The sequence below is a fragment of the Aquarana catesbeiana genome, linkage group LG08 (genome assembly GCF_042186555.1).
Source record: "Aquarana catesbeiana isolate 2022-GZ linkage group LG08, ASM4218655v1, whole genome shotgun sequence".
Lineage (NCBI taxonomy): Eukaryota > Metazoa > Chordata > Amphibia > Anura > Ranidae > Aquarana > Aquarana catesbeiana.
Window position 1 is genome coordinate 96,420,878 of NC_133331.1, and position 21,482 is coordinate 96,442,359.

General features: G+C 44.8%; 1 protein-coding gene across 4 annotated transcripts in view; it reads left to right on the forward strand.

The window, feature by feature from the left end:
* The window catches only part of BTRC (beta-transducin repeat containing E3 ubiquitin protein ligase), a 324,424-nt gene that overhangs the window by 94,945 nt on the left and 207,997 nt on the right, over positions 1–21,482 (forward strand). For 2 of the 4 annotated variants that reach the window (XM_073596174.1, XM_073596177.1), the window contains one exon: positions 729–806. The exons of the other annotated variants lie outside the window; for them this stretch is intronic. In XM_073596174.1, the coding sequence (XP_073452275.1) occupies positions 729–806 (78 nt within the window). The remainder of the gene's footprint in view (positions 1–728; positions 807–21,482) is intronic. 4 annotated transcript variants of the gene reach the window in all.

The following is a 21,482-nucleotide window of genomic DNA, read 5'->3' on the forward strand; positions in this document are numbered from 1 at the left end:
AAATATGGACCCATTTGTGTTGCATGTAATTAAGACTTTTTAGATTTCTTTCACTTTTCATTTTTTTCTTCTTAGAGAAACAAAGGGTCCATGTTAATAGCACTTGTGTCTTGCTGCTGTCCCATCCTTAGCCAGCTTAAAACAATTGCTAACAGTGGGACACGATCCCGAGAATGTGTAATAGCAGAACCATTGTCTCTGTTGTTGGTACATTTTATTTGCTTTTTTCAAGCTGAGCAAGAAAATAACTACCCCTACTAGAGCGCCGGCTTTCTTTGTTAGTACATAAAACAGACATCCAGTGATGACCTGAAAGTAAGCAAAACGGTCTTATCATTTGTCTGCACCTTACCTGTGGCATTTTGAATCTCTACGTATGAATTACTTTGTTTATTGGAGCTATTTTAAAGTGAACCTGCAATCTGTACACAATGAAAATCAATACATATACTGAACATATGGCGACATAAGTTGTCTGCTATAGCTTCACCATGCTGCTGCTGAAGCCCTTGACAAAAACAGATTCTTCTAGGTATGGTCGGCACATACATTTTTCCAATGACCAGCCATTCGCCAGGCCAGAGGAGTGCTAGAGATGACAAGGGCGAGTCAGGCGTGTCTAGTACTTCTGCTCCATGAATTACTTTGGAAAGATAGCGGTTTGGGAAGCCTTAGTTTGTTATATGGTTGCTCTAGAATAATTGGTTTACTTTTTTTACCCCTCACAGACTGCATCAGAGAGAGAAGATTGTAATCGGGATGAACCCCCTAGGAAGATAATTCCAGAGAAGAATACTCTCAGACAGGTATGTTTTAACTGGATCTTGGTAAGGCAGATTTGTATTGTATCATCACCAGGTCTTGGTTAAAGCACACCTGTAATTTAGCAGTAAAGGAGATTGGCATGCGATGCAGATACTGTACTTTGTTCTTCCAGGTGTTTTACATTTTAGTATTAGCATAGGTTTAATACTCTACCTCCCCACTTTTTATAGTAGTTCAACCCCATAAAGGCCCAGAGTTCTCCGTAAAAAATATTTAATCCCTACGCGCCTCTCCTCTTTTATCCGTTACCATGGTAATGCTAAGAGGATGGGTTGTGGGAGAGTTAGGTCAACATCCTACCATCCTTTCTCTTGCCGGATTGACATACACATATGGTTTGCCATTGAACTGGTGCAGGAGGCAGGTTGAAAGAAGTATTATCACAACTGCAGTACTTGGTCCTGTTCTGATCCTTGCAGTGATTTTTGCTGTCTGTCTGCTCACCCCCAGGCTGAAGCCCAATTTATGGGCATTCCGATGAGGGAGACACAGCACTTTAGCCATCTTCTCCTCTTCTCTCTTTTTTCTGAAGTGCCCTCAGCAAGTAAATAGTGCAGCGATTGGTCCTCTCCCTCTGCATTCTGTCAACCACTTTGGCTCAATAACCACGTCATGGAATAGAATGGGACCAAGTGCTACAGGCACTTGGCCCTCTGTTTTAAGTTGTGGTGCAATTAACCCCCGAAAAAGGGCGAAACGCATCTGATGAGTTCTCTACAGGTGGAGAATAGGAGCTGAAGCCTTCTTTTACCCATCTCATTCACATTCATGCAACAGGCATCTCTGTGTGCAGACAGCCATCATTTTGTTATACACTTCTCGGCCACTTTATTAGGTACACTTGTTTGTACCAGGTTGGACCCACTTTTGCCATTAGGACTGGCTCAATTCTTCGTGGCATAGATTCAACAAGGTGTTGGATACATTCCTCAGAGATTTTGGTCCATATTGACATGACAGCATCACGCAGTTGCTGCAGATTTGTCGGCTGCACATCCATGATGCAAATCTCACTTTCCACCACATCCCAAAGGTGCTCTATTGGATTGAGATCTGGTGACTGTGGAGGCCATTGGAGTACAGTGACCTCATTGTCATGTTCAAGAGATGTTGAGATGATTTGAGCTTTGTGACATGATGCATTATCCTGCTGGAAGTAGCCATCAGAAGATGGGTACACTGTAGTCATAAAGGGATGGACATGGTCAGCAACAATACTCAGGTAGGGCGTGACATTTAAACAATGCTCAGTTGGTACTAAGGGCCCCAAAGTGTGCCAAGAAAATATCCCCCACACCATTACACCACCACCAGCCTGAACCGTTGGTCCAGGCTTCTATGTTGTTTATACCTAATTTTGACCCTACCATCTGAATGTCGCAGCTGAAATCGAGACTCATCAGACCATGCAATGTTTTTCCAATCTTCTATTGTCCAGTTTTGGTGAGCCTGTGCGAATTATAGCCTCAGTTTCCTGTTCTTAGCTGACAGTAGTGGCACCTGGTGTGCTCTTCTGCTGCTGTAGCCCATCTGCTTCAAGCTGGGTTCACACTATTGCGAATTGGATGCATAGCAGGAGGTTGTGACTGGCTCTCTATGGAGCCTGTTCACACATCTCTGGAGCGGGTCTGGTGCTAATTGCACAGGAGTCCTGTGCGTCTTCTGGTCCGTTTCAGGTCCAAATTCAGCCAAAAATTCAGGCTGAAATCGAACCTGAACCGGTGAATGAAGATGAACCGGACCCCCTGCTGTGAGCTGCTCTGTGCTCTAGTGTGAACCCAGCCTCAAGGTTCGATGTGTTGTGTGTTTAGAGATGGTATTCTGCATACCTTGGTTGTAACAAGTGTTTTTTTTTTAGTTACTGTTGCCTTTCTATCATCTCAAACCAGTCTGCCTATTCTCAGGCATTGTTTCCATAAGTCATCATTCATTCCTCCTGCACGTGCATGAGATCAAGCACAGCAGTGACTGCATTCGACCCAGGACTGCTGCCATATCCACACTGTCAGCTAGAGATCCTATCAAAGGCAGTGAAAGGATTTTGGTGCACAGTACCGTGGTGGGGATATGTGATTGATAAGCTCTGATTCATGTTTTCTTGTGAGTGCATTTTTATCTAGCTTTTATCATAATATAAAGGGTATTGCACCAGATCCTGTGCGCCCTTCTCTCTTGTTCGTGTGTTTGCATTCTTCCTGCATGATCTGTCACTGTAACAAACTCATTGGGGGTCTTTTAAGCTGCCTATAGATACCAGGAAACAATCGGACTTGCAAACATGATTGACCATCTCTAGATATACTTTTTTTCTACAAATGTAAAACCAATTCTCATATCCATGTAACAGAGCTAATTTACATGCTTCTTGCACAGAAATCCTGCATTTTTTTAAAATTTTGGTTCAAGTCACTAAACAGAGTAGCTGGGGAGCGAAGATAAGGTAAGTATTTACTTGGTGGGTGAAGGGGGGTAAAGAAAACCTGTTACTTTGCTTTGAATGGGAGACTAATTTGGGGACCCTGATTGCATGATCGCAGCACTTCATCGCATTGGACCTTTTGTGAGTATTTAGGTTGGGCAAATCTGCCATTCCTTTACATTACCCAATAAATAGACTAATATAATTTATCAATTTTATACTCTGCAGACATACCTGAGCATCCTCCCCTGAAGAGTGTCTCTACACGAAACGCGTCGGGCACATGTGATGCTGATTTATGTCTGTAATGGACATATCAACCCTGGTCTGCAGCAGATTAACAATTTTGACATTTTTATATATCTATTATGGTCCTAAAAACGTTCTCTTTTTTATATTCACATTCTCGCTGCTAGTGCTGTCTTTTGTGTGATATGTACTTATATAAACCTATTCCATGCAATGTACCCATGAATTGTTTTGAATCATTATACTCTTGTAAATTTTTATCCATGCCGCACCTGTATGTCTTGTGTGGTTGGATTTGACACGTATTGACATATTCATTGTATTCAATATGTTTACTAATAAAAATTTGCATTTATTTATTCAAACTTGCTTCCACAAAGTCATCCATCTCATTTAAAGTCCCACTTTCCCTTTGTTCATCATATACCACAGGGATGGAGGCACACCGCATATGTGCCTCATTTAAAGTCCCATCTTTCCCCTTCATGTCTTGTGGGCAAATTGTCCTATTGCTTTAAGCAGCTTTTTGCAAAATCACATGCGCGCTATATACAAATATTATGATGGAATGTAGCATGCTAGGGAAAAATGTCTTCCTAAAACAGATGGAATTTCCATACTCTCCAGCAAAATTTAAAAAAAGCAATTTCTGCTTGCATACAAGCCTTTTAGAGCTTTTTGGCTCTAACCAGTGCAAGATGTGGAACATATACCTATTAAGTGCCAGGGTTGAAAAAAAAAAACAAAAAAAGGTTATTGACATTACACTCTCGGCTTGCCTTCTGAGCTGCTTTCAGAAACAACAGATCCCACATTCCCAGCATGTTAAAGCCGCTTGAGCGTCAAGTTGAGCACCTATCCTCTACACCTGTGCACACACATTGCTTTACTACATATCCTCATGTGCTCTTCCTTTACTGCATCCCATTTGATCACAACATTCGAAAACAATTATAAGTTTTGGCAAGTTTGAGAGTAACAAACATGTTTTTTTTTGTGTGTAAGGTTATAAATTAATTTTAATGGGCTGATCCAGATGGTTCATTTGGAAAATGGATAGTCAGATCTGCTGGAAATTAAACTAAATTTATCTGCATCATACTTCAAAGTGAAGCGCGTATGAGCGCCTCACATTAAGTTCTGCACATACAGATGGGCTAGCAGGTCACACGCGGGACTAATTGGATTAATTTGGAAAATAAGTGATTGGCTTTTTGAATTACTGCTTGTATTGAAAACAAGTTACTTTCAAGTGGTTATTTCCAGGATTTTTTTTTTTTAGTATGTTACCTTTGAGAATGAGAACTGATTTGTAGTCTGCTGTTTGTTGTTTTTGTTAGGCATGCATACACAGCACTAAATCTCATAAACCCACGGCATTCTTTTTTTTTTTTTTTTTTTCGAAAGGGGGTGGAATTTGGCAACAATGTATTATATGCTTCAACACATATCCAGAGTACTTCTCATTCCTCATTATTTAACAGAGAATATCTCTAAAATTAATTTGGTGGGGGTGGGAGGCATAGGTTGAGATGGCCATAGTGAGTCATTTCTGTGTCCCAATTTTCTTCTGATCCAGAATGTGGAAGTCACATTTAATACCATGCCTAGGACCTGTCAGATTCCACCTTTATGCTTCTGGGTGTCTCAGGGATGTCACCTTGTGGATGAATATGGAAGCACAGGCTAGTAGATTCGGTTTCTAGATTATAGGGCTGTTAGTTTTAGCTGAGCATGGAGAGGGGGCAGTTGGTGAGCATTTCTGACTCCCACCATACGATTCTTAACCGTTGTACCAAGAGACTATGTTGTGCTGAACAACCATTCCAGGTCCTCTGAGCTGGGCATCTGCTGATCCAGATACTGGAAACTATTTTTAGCCAATGAACAAGAAAGGGAGAAATGGGGATTTTTGTAGGTGCAAAATATATCGTCAAATATATTCAATAAAAAATGTTAAAAAATTTATTTTGAAGAGCAAAACAAAATGTGTGTATATATATATATATATATATATATATATATATATATATATATATATATGTATATATAAAAACAGAAGGTGTTGGCAAGTACAATAAGGTCACAATGTAAGGCAGGACAGCATGAAACAAATTCCCAACATGTTTCACCCATAAATCGGGCTTCTTCAGGGGGGCTGTTCTTTGGAGGTACAGGCCTTCTGAGGTAACAAACTAACAAACAAAAGAAATATACAAAACGTCAATAAGTGAGATGAAAGTGGAATAAAATTTTACGACTTCATATTACATAGTTTTGAAAAAACAAAAAGACATACTAATATAACAATCAATTGTACAAGGTAATTTAATATGCACCTGTGTCTCCACTCCCAGGGCAGTACTTCTTGCCTAATTTACCCAAAAAGGGTGTTGGGATCCCACCAAACTCTCCTGTACGGCTGGCAGTGCAGTCAGGACCACAAGCGACTGGCGGTCACAGGGGGAATAAAAAGGCCAGCTAAAAATAATAGTATTCAATGTGTCAAATTATGTAAGAGAGAGGGAAAATGCATATGTATTAATAAAAAATTATATGAGAGGAAAGACTAACTTGCAATACAGACTCGAGTGGAATTTAAATCCGAGGGACTTAAAATGCTGTGGGTGAACACTAGAGATGCTCTTCAGACTCGATGCACACAGTGGAAGAGATAACAAACAGGCAATTAGTTCCCCAATGGACAACCAATCATCCAAAAAAAAAAAAAATATATATATATATGACAATGATAGGAGATGGTCAAAAAAGTACTATGGGGGGCCTCAGGCTGCCGACAAAGGAGGCAGCCCAGAGCCATGTCACAGACAAAGGGTGGAATGGGGACAGTGAAGCTAAGAAAGTTACCTGATGTGATAAGTCAGCACAGCATGTCCCAAGGGGCTCCAGCAGCATATGAATGCCGGAGCAGCGGCATTTTATACCCACCATCCGGTGCCGAAGGGCTGGAAGCGGACGTACGGCTGCGCCATGCATACGCAGTACGCTGATCATTCCGCTCGCTGACGCCGGGTCCTAGGGCTCGCATATTTTTAGCCAATACCTAGCCACTAATCTGCATTTCATCCCCCAGTAGCCAAGCCTGTAATCACCACCATCAGGAGACCATATAGAGTGTAGACAGATTGTGACTATGTTCAGAGTACCAGTCTAGTCTGGACATGCCCTTGCACATTAAAGCAGAAATTTACCCATAACAACCTAATAAAAAATAATATTCTTTAGCAAGGAACATACATTCCATGTTAATAATTATGCTGCCAAAATGAGTGTGTGCTGTATATTGCCTCCAGCATTGTTCCTGTTTCTTCTTGCTGGAGGCCGCCGTTTTGCTGAAGCCCAGAGCCCCTGAACAGCAGTAAATCATAAAGTGTGTCTAAACCCATCGATTTTAATGGTTTCAAAAAATGTACATTCCTGGAATGCCGGGATTGCTAACTGTCACATTTGCTTGTGTCCTCAACCAAACTGTCAAGCCATCAAATTGCTGGTGTCATAACTGATCACATGTGCAGCACCATGGCAGTTGCAGATCAAACAAACAGTTTTCTTAGCTGTAAAGTATAGGAGGGTTTAATTCAGCTTTAAGGCTATTAGCAGATCGGCCTCCATAAACTAGGCAGTGCCTGACAATGCCTAGAAATGGAGCACAACTGAGCATGTGCAGGGCAGGTTTAGACCGTGTATTGCTGGATTAAAACCGTATAGACACTTATTTTTAATGTTTTACATAATTATACCTGCAAAAGGGGCCAGCCTGAAGTGATCTAGCAGGACTTCATTTTCTAACTAAAGTTCCACTTTAACCACTTACTGGGCACTTCAACCCCCTTCCTGCCCAGGCCGATTTTCAGCTTTCAGCGCCGTCGCATTTTGAATGACAATTGCGCGGTCATGCTACACTGTACCCAAATGAAGTTTTTATCATTTTTTTCACACAAATAGAGCTTCTTTTGTTGGTAGTTAATCACTGCTGTGTTATTTTTTTTTGCTGAAAAAAGACCAAAAATGAAACAAAAACAACAAAAAAAAAAGTTTTCATCGTTTGTTAATTTTTTTTGAAAACAGGTAATTTTTCTCCTTCATTGATGTGCGCTGATGAGGCTGCACTGATGGGCACCGATCATCTGCACTGATGGGTGACACTGGGCACTGGTAGGCAGCACTGATAGGTGGTATAGATGACGAGGCACTGATGGGTACTAGTTGGAAGCACTGATGGGCACTGATAGGTGGCAGTGGTTTGGCAATGATAGGTGGAACTGTTGGGCACTGATGTGCACCTGTAGGTGGCACTAGTGAGCACTGGCAGGTGGCACTGGAGTAGGGTGCCCACGTGTCCCGTATTGCCCGGGACATTCCCGCAATCAGCAGGTCTGTCCTGGGTCCCGGGCACCTCCATTCCGGGACAATACAGTGTCCCGGAATGAATATGATGCAGCCGTTCGCGTTTTCCATTGACTGCCGAATGTCAATGATGTCATCCGGCCGGGCCAGCCCAGTGGTGTAGCGTGGGGGTGGGCAGCCCAAGTGACTTCTTCCAGGCTCCAGCATACACCTCCAACGAGGCAGACACTTCTCAATATCAGCACCCAGGTCTCCCCCCGCCCAGGGACTCCAGTGGTCCAGCCTGCCCTGTCCCCCATGATTCCTCAGGTGCGTGCCGCCCACAGGCAGCCCGTGTGTGTGAGGGGGACTGGCGGTGCTCGATGCAGACGAGCGTATGGCGGCTGCTGGCGGAGTTCCTGGCCTGCGGAGGATACTGAGGTCTGAGGAGCGACTAAGGGATATACATCTATGGATTATCTTCATGGAGGCCTGGAGTGGTGAGTGAAATCCACCGATCTACCTTATGTTTGTGTGGGGGAGTAGTCAGTAGTGTGAGTAGTGCAGGAAGGAGTGTAGTGGTCAGGGGGGTCAGGTAGGTCAGTGCAGGGGACAGGGAAGTCAGTGTAGTGGGCAGGTGGGTCATGGTAGAGGTCAGGTAGGTTATAGTGGTCAGGTAGGTCATTTAAGGGGTCAGGTAGGTCAGTGTAGGAATCAGGTAGGAAATTGGATCAAGGGACTTACCCAGCAAGAGCACAGGGTGGCAAGTGCCACTGCATCTGGTGGCAGGATATGGTGGCAAGTGACACCCTGCATCTGGTGGCAGGAGATGGTGGCAAGTGACGCCACTGTCTCCTGCCACCAGATGCAGGGTGTCACTTGCCACCATCTCCTGCCACCAGATGCATGGTGTCACTTGCCACCATATCCTGCCACCAGATGCAGGGTGTCACTTGCCCCCGTAGCCTGCCACCAGATGCAGCATCACTTGCCACCATCTCCTGCCACCAGATGCAGGGTGTCACTTGCCCCCGTAGCCTGCCACCAGATGCAGCGTCACTTGCCACCATATCCTGCCACCAGATGCAGGGTGTCACTTGCCCCCGTAGCCTGCCACCAGATGCAGGGTGTCACTTGCCCCCGTAGCCTGCCACCAGATGCAGGGTGTCACTTGCCCCCGTAGCTTGCCACCGTTTCCTGCCACCAGATGCAGGGTGTCACTTGCCACCAAATGCAGGGTGTCACTTGCCACCATATCCTGCCACCAGATGCAGGGTGTCACTTGCCCCCATAGCCTGCCACCAGATGCAGCGTCACTTGCCACCATCTCCTGCCACCTCATGCAGGGTGTCACTTGCCCCCATAGCCTGCCACCAGATGCAGGGTGTCACTTGCCCCCGTAGCCTGCCACCAGATGCAGCATCACTTGCCACCGTCTCCTGCCACCAGATGCAGGGTGTCACTTGCCACCATCTCCTGCCATCAGATGCAGGGTATCACTTGCCACCATATCCTGCCACCAGATGCAGGGTGTCACTTGCCCCCGTAGCCTGCCACCAGATGCAGTGTCACTTGCCACCATCTCCTGCCACCAGATGCAGGGTGTCACTTGCCACCATATCCTGCCACCAGATGCAGGGTGTCACTTGCCCCCGTAGCCTGCCACCAGATGCAGCGTCACTTGCCACCGTCTCCTGCCACCAGATGCAGGGTGTCACTTGCCACCAAATGCAGGGTGTCACTTGCCACCATATCCTGCCACCAGATGCAGGGTGTCACTTGCCCCCGTAGCCTGCCACCAGATGCAGCGTCACTTGCCACCGTCTCCTGCCACCAGATGCAGGGTGTCACTTGCCACCAAATGCAGGGTGTCACTTGCCACCATATCCTGCCACCAGATGCAGGGTGTCACTTGCCCCCGTAGCCTGCCACCAGATGCAGCGTCACTTGCCACCATCTCCTGCCACCAGATGCAGGGTGTCACTTGCCTTCATATCCTGCCACCAGATGCAGGGTGTCACTTGCCCCCGTAGCCTGCCACCAGATGCAGCGTCACTTGCCACCGTCTCCTGCCACCAGATGCAGGGTGTCACTTGCCACCATATCCTGCCACCAGATGCAGCGTCACTTGCCACCGTCTCCTGCCACCAGATGCAGGGTAAGTGACACCCTGCATCTGGTGGTAGGAGATGGTGGCAAGTGACGCTGCATCTGGTGGCAGGCTACGGGGGCAAGTGACACCCTGCATCTGGTGGCAGGATATGGTGGCAAGTGACACCCTGCATCTGGTGGCAGGATATGGTGGCGACACCCTGCATCTGGTGGCAGGAGACGTGGCAAGTGACACACTGCATCTTGTGGCAAGTGACAAGCTCAGGGTTCCCAATGATTCGGCATTATGGTGAGTTGAACTATTTCATTATATATTACAATGTAGTAATAGAAATAATATGATTTTATCCTCCTGGCACCATATCAAGCATGGTGTTGGGATGATATAAGGGCTAAAACCAGCCATTCACCTGACAAATTACTCGCTCCTGAAATCCCCGAGACTACATTCAACGAAAACGCCCCCCCCCGGTCCTTGGCAAAATTGTCCCTGAATGGCAGTTTGGAAATGTGGTCACCCTACACTGGAGGGCACTGCATAGCAGCAGTGCCTCTCCCTGTTTGGGACTGTAGTCCCTCTGTCAGAAGCCGGTGATCGTCTTGTTTTTCTCCTCACGCTGTCAGCGTAAGGGGAAAAAAATGCAGATTACCGATCTTTTGTTTACATCACGTGATCAGCTGTCATTGGCTCACAGCTAATCACGTGGTAGGGGGTCGGGATCAGCCCCTTACTCCGATCTGTGATCAGCCGAGTCTCATTGACTCGTGGATCACAGTGCGCTCTGCGCTGTAGCCATCATATAGCTATAGCGGGGGTGGGAGGAGGGTTAACCACTTCACGCCCACGATATAGCCGAAAGTCGGCTACAGTGTGGGCTTAGATTTCCAGGAGAGATTTCCAGGAGAGCATCCATGTACATCCTCACGTGCTCGCACTGCCAACGTGCCCCCTGCGTTGTGTGGGCGGCACGCTCTACGATCACCGAGTCTATGGGACTCGACTGATCACAGATCAGCGTAAAAGCCCGATCCAGGCCCTTTACCACGTGATCTGCTGTCAGCATATGACAGCTGATCACATGTAAACAAAAGTCAGTAATCAGCATTTTTTTTCCCCCTCACGCTAACTGTGTGAGGAAAAACAAATAATGCTGATTGCCGGCTTCTGTAAGAGGGACATCGGTCCCACTCTGTAAACACAAGTGCTGCTAACCAGTGCCACCTACCCGTGCCCATCAGTGCTGCTAACCAGTGCCACCTATCGGTGCTCACTAGTGCCACCTATTAGTGCCTATCGGTGCCCATCTGTGCCACCTCTCAGTGCCCATCTGTGCCACCTCTCAGTGCCCATCTGTGCCACCTCTCAGTGCCCATCTGTGCCACCTCTCAGTGCCCATCTGTGCCACCTCTCAGTACCCATCTGTGCCACCTATCAGTGCCCATCCGTGCCACCTATCAGTGCCCTTTAGTGCTATCTATCAGTGCGCTTCAGTGCCACCTCATCAGTGTCTCCTAAAAAAGAAAACCCAGTGGTGATTAAATACCACCAAAAGAAAGCTCTATTTGTATGAAAAAATGATAAAAATGTCATACAGGTACAGTGTTGCATGTCTGCAATTGTCATTCAAAGAGTGACAGCGCTGAAAACCTAAAATTGGCCTGCGCAGGAAGAGGGTATATGTGCCCAGTAAGCAAGTGGTTAACCACTCATTCACCCCTGATTCACACCTATGCATTTTTAGTGCTTTTTGCATTTTGCAGATTTGTATTACAGTCTATTTAACATGGTTTCCTATGGAACACGTTCTGTAGTGCAAATCTGCAAAATGCACTTAAAAATGCATAGGTGTGAACCAGGCCTTAATGTATTGCAAAGTCTAATTGGCACACTTTTTTATTGCCTTCTCCTGTTCCCCTGTACTTTTTACTGAAATTTGACATCCTGTTTACAAAAGGAATTCCTTTTAGAGATGCAATTTAAAATATGGTAGTTTTTTTTCTCTAAGGGTATCCATAGACATTCGATAACTGGTGTTCAATCCCACCATTTTCAATGTTATGCTAACCCAAATTTGTGGCCGTCTCCTGTTGGGGAAATTGGGTTGGATATTATGGAAAACCTGCCCAATTGCTATTGTTCCCTCACTAAGACTAGTAATGCTATCTTTATCTAAAAGAATTTGAAAAAGCCATTAACTAGATATAAATATCTTATTATTCGGTGTTCATATTTTTCATAACCTCGTAATTTAACTGGTCAACTTTGGTTGGTCGACTCATTACAGACTGTGCACTCCCTGTTTATGTATAACAAGTTGGAGAGCGAGTAATTGCACTGGGCCACCAAGAGTTCTCTCTAGTGATTAATCTACAAATCTCTATTCATAATACAAAAATATGGAATAATAGACTTGTAAAATGTGAAAATCACATCAAATATTGCATTTAAGTACACATTGCAATAATAGCTCCAAATTTGTGCTTACTAACAATGCACCATACTTTCCCTTTTTAAAAGTTATGAAAGAGAATTATTTTTCATCCATTGAGGAAACAGAAATTGTAGAAATTCCTAAACTGGGTTTACTGCTGCATTCAGGAGGTTTGGACACTAGACACTGGCAAACAAAAATTGTAAAGCCAGCCCCTCTATAACCTTGCCCCCAGCCGTTATGCCTATGCATTTTGCTAGCATCATAGGAGGTTGTATGTCTAACTAAATTTGCTAGCCTTTTAATTTTCCTTCTTTTGCTTTTTCGTTAATCAAGTTACCCAATACACCATAGAGCATGTCATGCAACATGTCGTTTCAATAAGACATAGAGGGCAGTACTGTTGAAATGGGTGACCTTGACCCATACCCCACCACTGGTTCTAGCAGAGATTACTCTAGGATCATCCTCACTGGAGTTTTCTATAACTGTGCTGCAGGAGACTGAGACCTCTCCTGCACTCACAAGACCCCTTACATCCAATTCAGATTTTTTTTGTTGGTTTGTGTACATTTAATGAAGCAATCTGGTCATAGAGGCTCTAAGCATGCTCTGGCACCCTCCATGACAGGATCTAATTTGGACAGCCTTCCACTTCTGTTTTTATGCATTTTTATCATGTGTTTTGAAAGTTCAGTGTTGTGTATTTTTTACATGTGTTAAGGTGTGTCTTTAATACGTTTTCACATGTCATGTGTTTTGCATGTTGACTAAAAAAAAAAAAAAAAAAAAAGCATCATGCATGCATGCATTTTCATGTGTTATCATGGACTTTTATGGTCCTCAAAATGTATGAAAACACAGAAAACCATCACTAATTTGTGAATGTGGCCCAAGTGTAACCAAGGCCCCTTTTACCATCTCTGATTTAGATAAAGAACATTTTCAATCTATGCCTGAGGAAACTGCATTAAAGAAAATTCCACATGGACTTACAAGGACTTGTTTCTAACCTAACTGATCCACTTTGGTCTACCATGCAGTTGGAGGATCCATCTGCTGTTCCAAGCAGAGTCTTTTAGAGCTCTTTTGATAGTAAAGACCTCTGTACTTAAACGCTTCTCTATGAGGACTACAAACAATAGAGTCCTGGGCCCCTGCTGACAATGTGAGGGAATTTTTTAGCTTTTGATAAATAATTTATTCATATATGGTCTCTATTGGCACTGCAGTCATCCATCTTAGTAAGCATATCAGTAAACAGGTTGATGATGTCCTTCGCTTTAGGGGCTTCACTAACAGACAGACTCCCTACTTAGCAAACCTTACAATGAATTAACTGGAGTAAAGCAGGGTATGCATGCACAGTTTTTTTTTTTTTTTTTCCCAACCAGTGAGTTTTTATATTATATTCTTACAGAGGGGACTCCCCTGTGAGAATACACAGATCAGTATTGCAGCTACTAGCTTTTAGTGCTGATCGAATGCTGGTTTTCCAGCACGACCGTTTGACAGAAGCCAGTCGTTAGACTGTTGGACAGAGAGGTATACACATATATCAAAAGTTGTCTGGTTACTGCTGAGCATCTTAACTGTCCCTTATTGGCAGTGAGTTTGATTTGTGAAACCATGGAAATGATATATCCTAATCTCTCCTACTCAGGTGATGGTGATCACCTCACCCTCTTAAGAAAGATTTAGGCTTGGCACCCTTCAGTTTTGGTCAGCTAAGAGTTTCTTCCCTTGTTTCCATTAACATTTTATGGTGTAAAGGCTCTCACATCCATGGGTATCTCTGTAAGAGATTGTATATCAGGTACCATCCTGTCTTCTCTGGGACTTCCACTCCCTGAAGACAAGGGTCAGGAATAGTCAACTTAACCTGCGGATATTGACCTGTTGGTCTTTTACCTTGCATGTTCTATTTGTCCAACTTTCCTTTCCCTGAGTTCAACAGCTGGGTATGCTAGTTGTGTTCTTCCACCTGTTGTTTTTTTTTTTTTTCTTGGATATTTGGTTGATCCTCCATTCACTGTTTTGACTCAATGGTTGTTTTAATAGCAGTTTCTTCATTTAGTGGTGTTATCTGTCTTCGTCTGGAGCATCCAGTTGATCCAAGGTGCCTTTCCCTTGGTCATGGTGATTTCCAAATTTGCCTTAGTTTTCTTAAACCTTCGCTTTTTAAAAAATTAAAACGTGTTATACTTGCCTACTCCGCCCCCCACTCCCATGTCACAGCATTTGATTGACAGCAGTGGGAGCCAATGGCTTCTACTGTTATCAATCTACCCAATGAGGAGGGAGACCATGGCGAGAGCTGCTGCGCTCGTGCACATTGCATGGATCGGTTCGGGCTCGGGTAAGAAAAAGGGGGGGGGAGCTGTAGCACAGAAGGTTTTTCATAATCATGCATAGAATACATAAAGATAAAAAACCTTAAAGCGGTGCTCCACACAAAGAGGGAAGCTCCACTTGTCTGCTTCCTCACACCCCTCCGCTGCCACATTTGGCACCTTTCGGGTGGGGGGGGTACCTGGTTTTGACAGGTACACGCTCCCACTTCCAGGTGCGTTCGCCGGAAGTTTGGTCCCCCTCATCCTGCCGCCGGGCCATTCACGAAGTGCACCCCGCTTCGCACATGCGCAGTAGGGAACCGGCTGCAAGGCTTCACTGCTGGTGGCCCTTAGCTGAGATGGTGGTGGCAGCACCCGAGGGCCGATTAAAAAGTCGGTTCGGGTGAGGACACCCCTGGATTCGTGGACAGGTAAGTGTCCTAATAATATAAACAGTATTTGTAGCTACTGACTTTTAATTTTTTCTGAAGGATCCTGGAGCTTGGCTTTAAGGCTTTAGAACCACTTTAAGGTGTTAATTCCTTTAGATACTCTTGGAGAATGATCTCAGCTTTGCTGGATCTGTTAGTGTCTTTTGCTGGACTGCTTTTAGACATCCCCAGTGGAAAGAATTTTTTCAATCTCTGTGTTGACTTCAAAAAAGATTTTTCGCTAAGTACATAGATCTTATTATTTTTTTTCTCGAGATTCATATTCGGTTTCAATGATTTTTATTGAAAATATATTTTAAAAGACATAAGGACAAATGTAAATGTCAGTAAAACAATACAACTTGAGATTTATATTCATTTGCTTTGTCAGCTTATATAAAATTTCAACATGTTTAGATTTTAAATTCTGTAAAAGTGTAAAAAAAAGTTAAACTTCCCATGATATCTTGGTCTGTAAAATAGTCTAGTTTTACTTTTTTTTTTTTCTTGCCTCTTTCTTTGGTAGTTTTTTTTGAGTATTCTCAGCTCTGTGGAAATACATGAATCCCGGCTGACCTTTTAGGAATCGAAAGTTAGAAGTCTCCAGGGGTCCCAGGGCCTTTAAGTGGTAAATGTTTAGGGAAGCCATGAATGCAGGTCTGTAAATTTATTGCTGTGCCATCTGTTTTCCCTGCCTTCTAATAGGACTTATCAGAGGCTTTTGTAAAGCTTTTGTGGTGGTCACTCCCTCAGTGTCTGACCTTCTTCTGTCTTTGTGGAAACACTGAATACCATTGGCCATTATAAGCAGGTCAGAGGGCGGCTGTTTATGTTGCCCCCCTCATGATTACCCTAATGATTTAAGAAAAGGCAGTGGCAGAGTAGGATGTTTAAACACCCCCTGCTACCATTGAGAGAGAATAATGAAGTCCCATTTGCTTCTACTCTTCCCTTCAGTGCAAGTGCAGTCACAGCTCTTACTTTCTTTTATGGGCTGTGCAATTCATTAGGTGTTTTGTGCGACTTTTAACTCTGTGTTTGTTTGTTCATCATCTTTTGTTCTTGGTGAATATATACACGAAATAAAGGCTACAAACATAAGCAATAAGAAAGAGAAAGCAAAATATAAAAGGGCGACATTCCTGAAGCGTGCATTTTCATTAGTTACCGGTAACCATGCTTTCCAGTAAATCTCTAATTGTGGATGCACTGAGAGCAAGATCATCAGCTGAGATGTTTCAAACACACTGGATGGTATTCTTTGGTCTTTGCCAGGGTCATATCTTAAAGCAGAGTTCCACCCAAAAGTGGAACTTCCACTTTAAGGCCCCTATTTGTGAAACGGAGCTTTTGGAGAGGAGGGGGGGGGGGGGAAGCAGTTACCCGACTTTGACAGGTTCCTGCTCCCACTTCCGGTTCCTAGGCGACCGGAAGCAGAAGCTCTCCCAAAGTCTTCTGGGTCACATGACAGGTCCTAGAAGACTTTGGGGCCAGTCACAGACTGCAGCGCCGCTTGCGCAGTGTGTACCCTGCTGTGAAGCCACAAGCTGTCAGAGCCGGGTGCCCATAGTAGAGATGCCGGTGCCGCCGAAGGAGGACACACGGGAGAACACACCTGCGGTGAGTACGCTGCTGGACCATGGGACAGGTGAGTGGCTGTTTATTAAAAAGTCAGCAGCTCCACTTTTTGTAGCTGCTTACTTTTAATAAACAAACAAATGACTGGAACTCCGCTTTAAAGCAGAGTTCCACCCAAAAGTGGAACTTCCGCTCATCTGATTCCTCCTCCCCTCCAGTGCCACAATTGGCACCTTTCAGGGGGGTGCAGATACCTGTCTACTACAGGTATTTGCACCCACTTCCTGAAATAGACTCCCACGGGAGTCACGCCCCTTCCCGCACCCCCCCCCCCCCCCCGCTGTCTCTTGGGAAACACACAGGTCCCAGGAGATAGCGGGGACTACTTAGGACGCACAGCGCGACTCGCGCATGCGCAGTAGGGAACCAGGAAGTGAAGCCGCAACGCTTCACTTCCTGATTCCCTCATAGAGAATGGTGGAGGAAGCAGCCGAGAGCCGAGCGATTGATCTGCTTCCGCTGCCGACATCGTGGGACTGCAGGACAGGTAAGTGTCCATTTATTAAAAGTCAGCAGCTGCAGTATTTGTAGCTGCTGGCTTTTAATATATTTTTTTTGGGTGGACTCCCTCTTTAAGTTGGCCATATACTAGTAGATTTTAAAACTAACATTTGTACAAAAAAATTTCAGTACATGTGAATGTTTTAAAGTACCTAAACACTTTTGTGTGCTTTTGACATATCCATTTTGGAATTAATGTCCTTTCCTGAATGAAAACCACATACACTGTTAGAAATTTGTCCAAGAAAAATTTCCCTGCTCCTTCAAATGATCTCGTCCTCATAGTTGAAAACTAATGCCGATTTTGATCCCCCGAGCAATTAGAAAAGTGAATGAACGTTCTCAAAATGAAAAATTTCAAACTCTTATCAGTTTATGGCCAGCTTTACAATTTTTGATAGTTGAAGAAGACATTTAGGGGGTGTTTGGGACAGTGGGGATAGGAGAATTAAAGCCCAACTCTGGGCAAAAGAAGTACCCTCTGCCACCCCTTCTAGCTGATCTGTGACATAGAAGAAAAAAAATTATATTTAACTAGTTTCAGACTTTGGGCGTGCAACACAAGCCCAAAAAAATGCACATCCAGTCTCTCTGCCATTATTCTGGACCCCCCCCCCCAAATATACTGTAATTGTCGCCTGTGATTATTCATAGCTGGCATTAGTGGGCAGCTCCAGCTGTCAAAAGAGCAGTCTGACTCACAAAGTACCGTATTTATCGGCGTATAACACGCACCTCAATTTAGGAGGGAATTTTAAGGAAAAAAAACTTTTAGGAGGGAAGTTGAAGGGAAAAAACTTACATTTAAATGCCCATCATTGCAGCCTTCTCAGTGCAGCCTTGCCCCAGTCCAGCCTTGCCCAGTGCAGCCTTGTCAGTGCAGCCATGTCAGTGCAGCCATGTCAGTGCAGCCTTGTCAGTGCAGCCTTGCCAGTGCAGCCTTGCCAGTGCAGCCATGTCAGTGCAGCCATGTCAGTGCAGCCTTGCCAGTGCAGCCATGTCAGTGCAGCCTTGCCAGTGCAGCCATGTCAGTGCAGCCTTGCCAGTGCAGCCATGTCAGTGCAGCCATGTCAGTGCAGCCTTGCCAGTGCAGCCATGTCAGTGCAGCCATGTCAGTGCAGCCATGTCAGTGCAGCCATGTCAGTGCAGCCTTGCTAGTGCAGCCTTGCTAGTGCAGCCATGTCAGTGCAGCCATGCTAGTGCAGCCTTGCTAGTGCAGCCATGTCAGTGCAGCCTTCCCCAGTGTCCAGTCCAGCCTTGCCCCAGTCCAGCCTTGCCCCAGTCCAGCCTTGCTGAAGCCTGTGAGCTTCAAAATCGCCGACCGCGATTTGAAAATGGCGCCGCCGGCGCCGAAATACACAGAGCTGGTCCTCGGCTCTTCTCGGCGGCTCTCGTTTACTTTCGGTTCCACTCGGACGGTGAGCGGAGCTATCCGAAACTAGCCGAGTATACTCGGCTAGGTTCGGGCGGCGCTCGAGTGAAGCCGAGAAGAGCCGAGGACCGGCACTGTGTATTTCGGCGCCGGCGGCGCCATTTTCAAATCGCGGTCAGCGATTTTTTAATTCTGACAGGTCAGGATCGCAGGGGATCGGCGTATAACACGCACCCGCGACTTTCCCCTGATTTTAAGGGGAAAAAAGTGCGTGTTATACGCCGATAAATACGGTAACCTATTGTTACATTTGTATCTTCCTGTTCATTTATCTGCAGATCAAAAGGATGAACTTAGATCTGCAGATGTCAGTTTAAGCAGTCTGACCAGTAAAAAAAATAAAAATAAGTTTTAACCACTTAATCTCTGGAAGATTCCCCCCCCCCCCCCCCCCCCCCATGAACCAGGCCACTTTTTGTGATACAGCACTGCGTTACTTTGACAATTGCGTGGTTGTACGACACTGTACCTAAAACAATTTTTTTTCTTTTTTTCCCACAAATAGAGCTTTCTTTCGGTGGTATTTGATCACTTCTACGTTTTTTTCGTTTTTGCTCAATAAACAAAAAAAAGGCTGAAAATTTTGAAAAAAAAATTTTTTACTTTTTGCTATAATACTTATCCAATAAAAACATGTAAAAAGTAAAATTTCTTCATCACTTTATGCCAGTATGTATTCTGCTTACATGTGTTTGCCATTCTGCCTGTGTCCTGTGATATTGGCTGGTGCTGGCGGACATCGAGTCCACGGTACCCGCCACTGTGTGCCCGTTGTGATCACATTAGCGTGCACCCCAGACTCGGAAGTTTCAGATCACGTACTAGGTAAGACAGGTGGTTAGATAAAATGTTCCTTTGTTCACCCCTCATTAACCCCAGTTTACTTTAACCACTTCCCGCCCGGCCTATAGCAGATTGCCGGGCGGTGGTTCAGTTATCCTGACTGGGTGTCATATGATGTCCAGCAGGATAACATGCCGCCGCGTGCCCGTGGGGGCGCGCATCGCGGTGATCAGTGGAGCAGTGTGTCAGTCTGACACGCCGCTACACCGATCTTGGTAAAGAGCCTCCAGCGGAGGCTTTTTAGCACGTTATCAGTCGTGTCCAATCACGGCTGATCACGATGTCCATAGGAAAAGCCGTTAATCGGCTTTTCCTCACTTGCGTCTGACAAACGCGAGTAGAGGAGAGCCGATCGGCGGCTCTCCTGACAGGGGGGGTCTGCGCTATTTGTTTATCAGCGCTGCCCCCCCCCCTTGGATGCCCACACTAGACCACCAGGGAAGCCGCCAGGACCACCAGGGAAGGGGGCAACATGTGGATGGCCAGGTATGTACCCCATGGCCATCCATATGTGCAAATTATGCCCAGTCTGTGCCAATCAGTGCCCACAAATGGGCTGGCACCATTATATTTCAGTGATGCCCAGCAATGCCACCCATCAGTGTCACCAATCAGTGCCACCCATCAGTGCCCATCGGTGCCACCTATCAGTGCCCATCCGTGCCACTCATCAGTGCCACCCATAAGTATCCATCAGTGCCACATATAAATACCCATCAATGCCACCTACGAGTGCCTATCAGTGCCGCCTATCAGTGCACGTCAGTCCCACCTCATCGGTGCCCGTCAGTGCAGCTATATCAGTGCCCGTCACTGAAGAAGAAAATGTAGTTATTTACAAAAATTTTTAACAGAAACAAAGAAAAAAGATTTTTGGTCTTTTTTTTATTTGTTGCACAAAAAATAAAAACCACAGAGGTGATCAAATACCATCAAAAGAAAGCTCTATTTGTGGGAACAAAATGGTGAGAAATTTTTTTGGTACAGTGTTGTATGACCGCGCAATTGTCATTCAAATTGCGACAGCACTGAAAGCTGAAAATTGGCCTGGGCAGGAAGGTGCCTAAGTGCCTGGTACTGAAGTGGTTAATCAGCCCTAATTAACTCCTTAGTCTCTTTCTCTCCAGCTTGTTTTGGTTGTTAATATTTTAACATATTTAACATATATTTACACATTTCCCATTTAAAAAAAAATGGAAAAAAGAAAAAAAAAGAAATAAAAACTTTATTGTAAATAACTTTGCAATACTTTTTAAATCCATCGGGATCCTCCTTCAGGTATCCACATCAAACTTCCTTTTAATGACATATGTAAAGCATTGCGTCAGTTAATGGCGCTATATAAGTACCTGAAAGAAATAAATATATAGTAATGGCAACACTTCCAGTGGCTGAGTCCTTGCACAGGCATGAGATTTACATTGGGGGCGATGAAGGGACTGGTGCCTATGAAGGTAAGGCATGGCCAAAATTCTCCAGTAATCATAGCAGGAAATTTAGCATTACAGGGGAAGGAAACTGGAAGCACAGATTGCCATATGCCATGACAAGATGTGCTTGAATAAAGTTCATCTGAGAAAGGTACATAATAGTTCAGTTTTGACTTTTGACCCGAGTTGAGCTTTAAGTAAACTTATACAAGTATTTCTTTGGAAATGTTGATGTACAGAGTCTTTGGCCAGGACATGAATAAAAAAAAGATGGGGCTTAATCTTGCTATTAGTGATGTCATGGCTGCCTGTGATCAATCAATTTCTTTTTCATATCTTCCACACCGTAACTGATACACATAGTCAACGCCTATTAGTTTATTATATGAACAATTGTGCACCCACAATTTGCTGCTGTGTGCAGACCCAATAGGGAGACAAAGTCCAAGACATAATAATTGATCATGGACGATGTTTGATAGCATGTCTC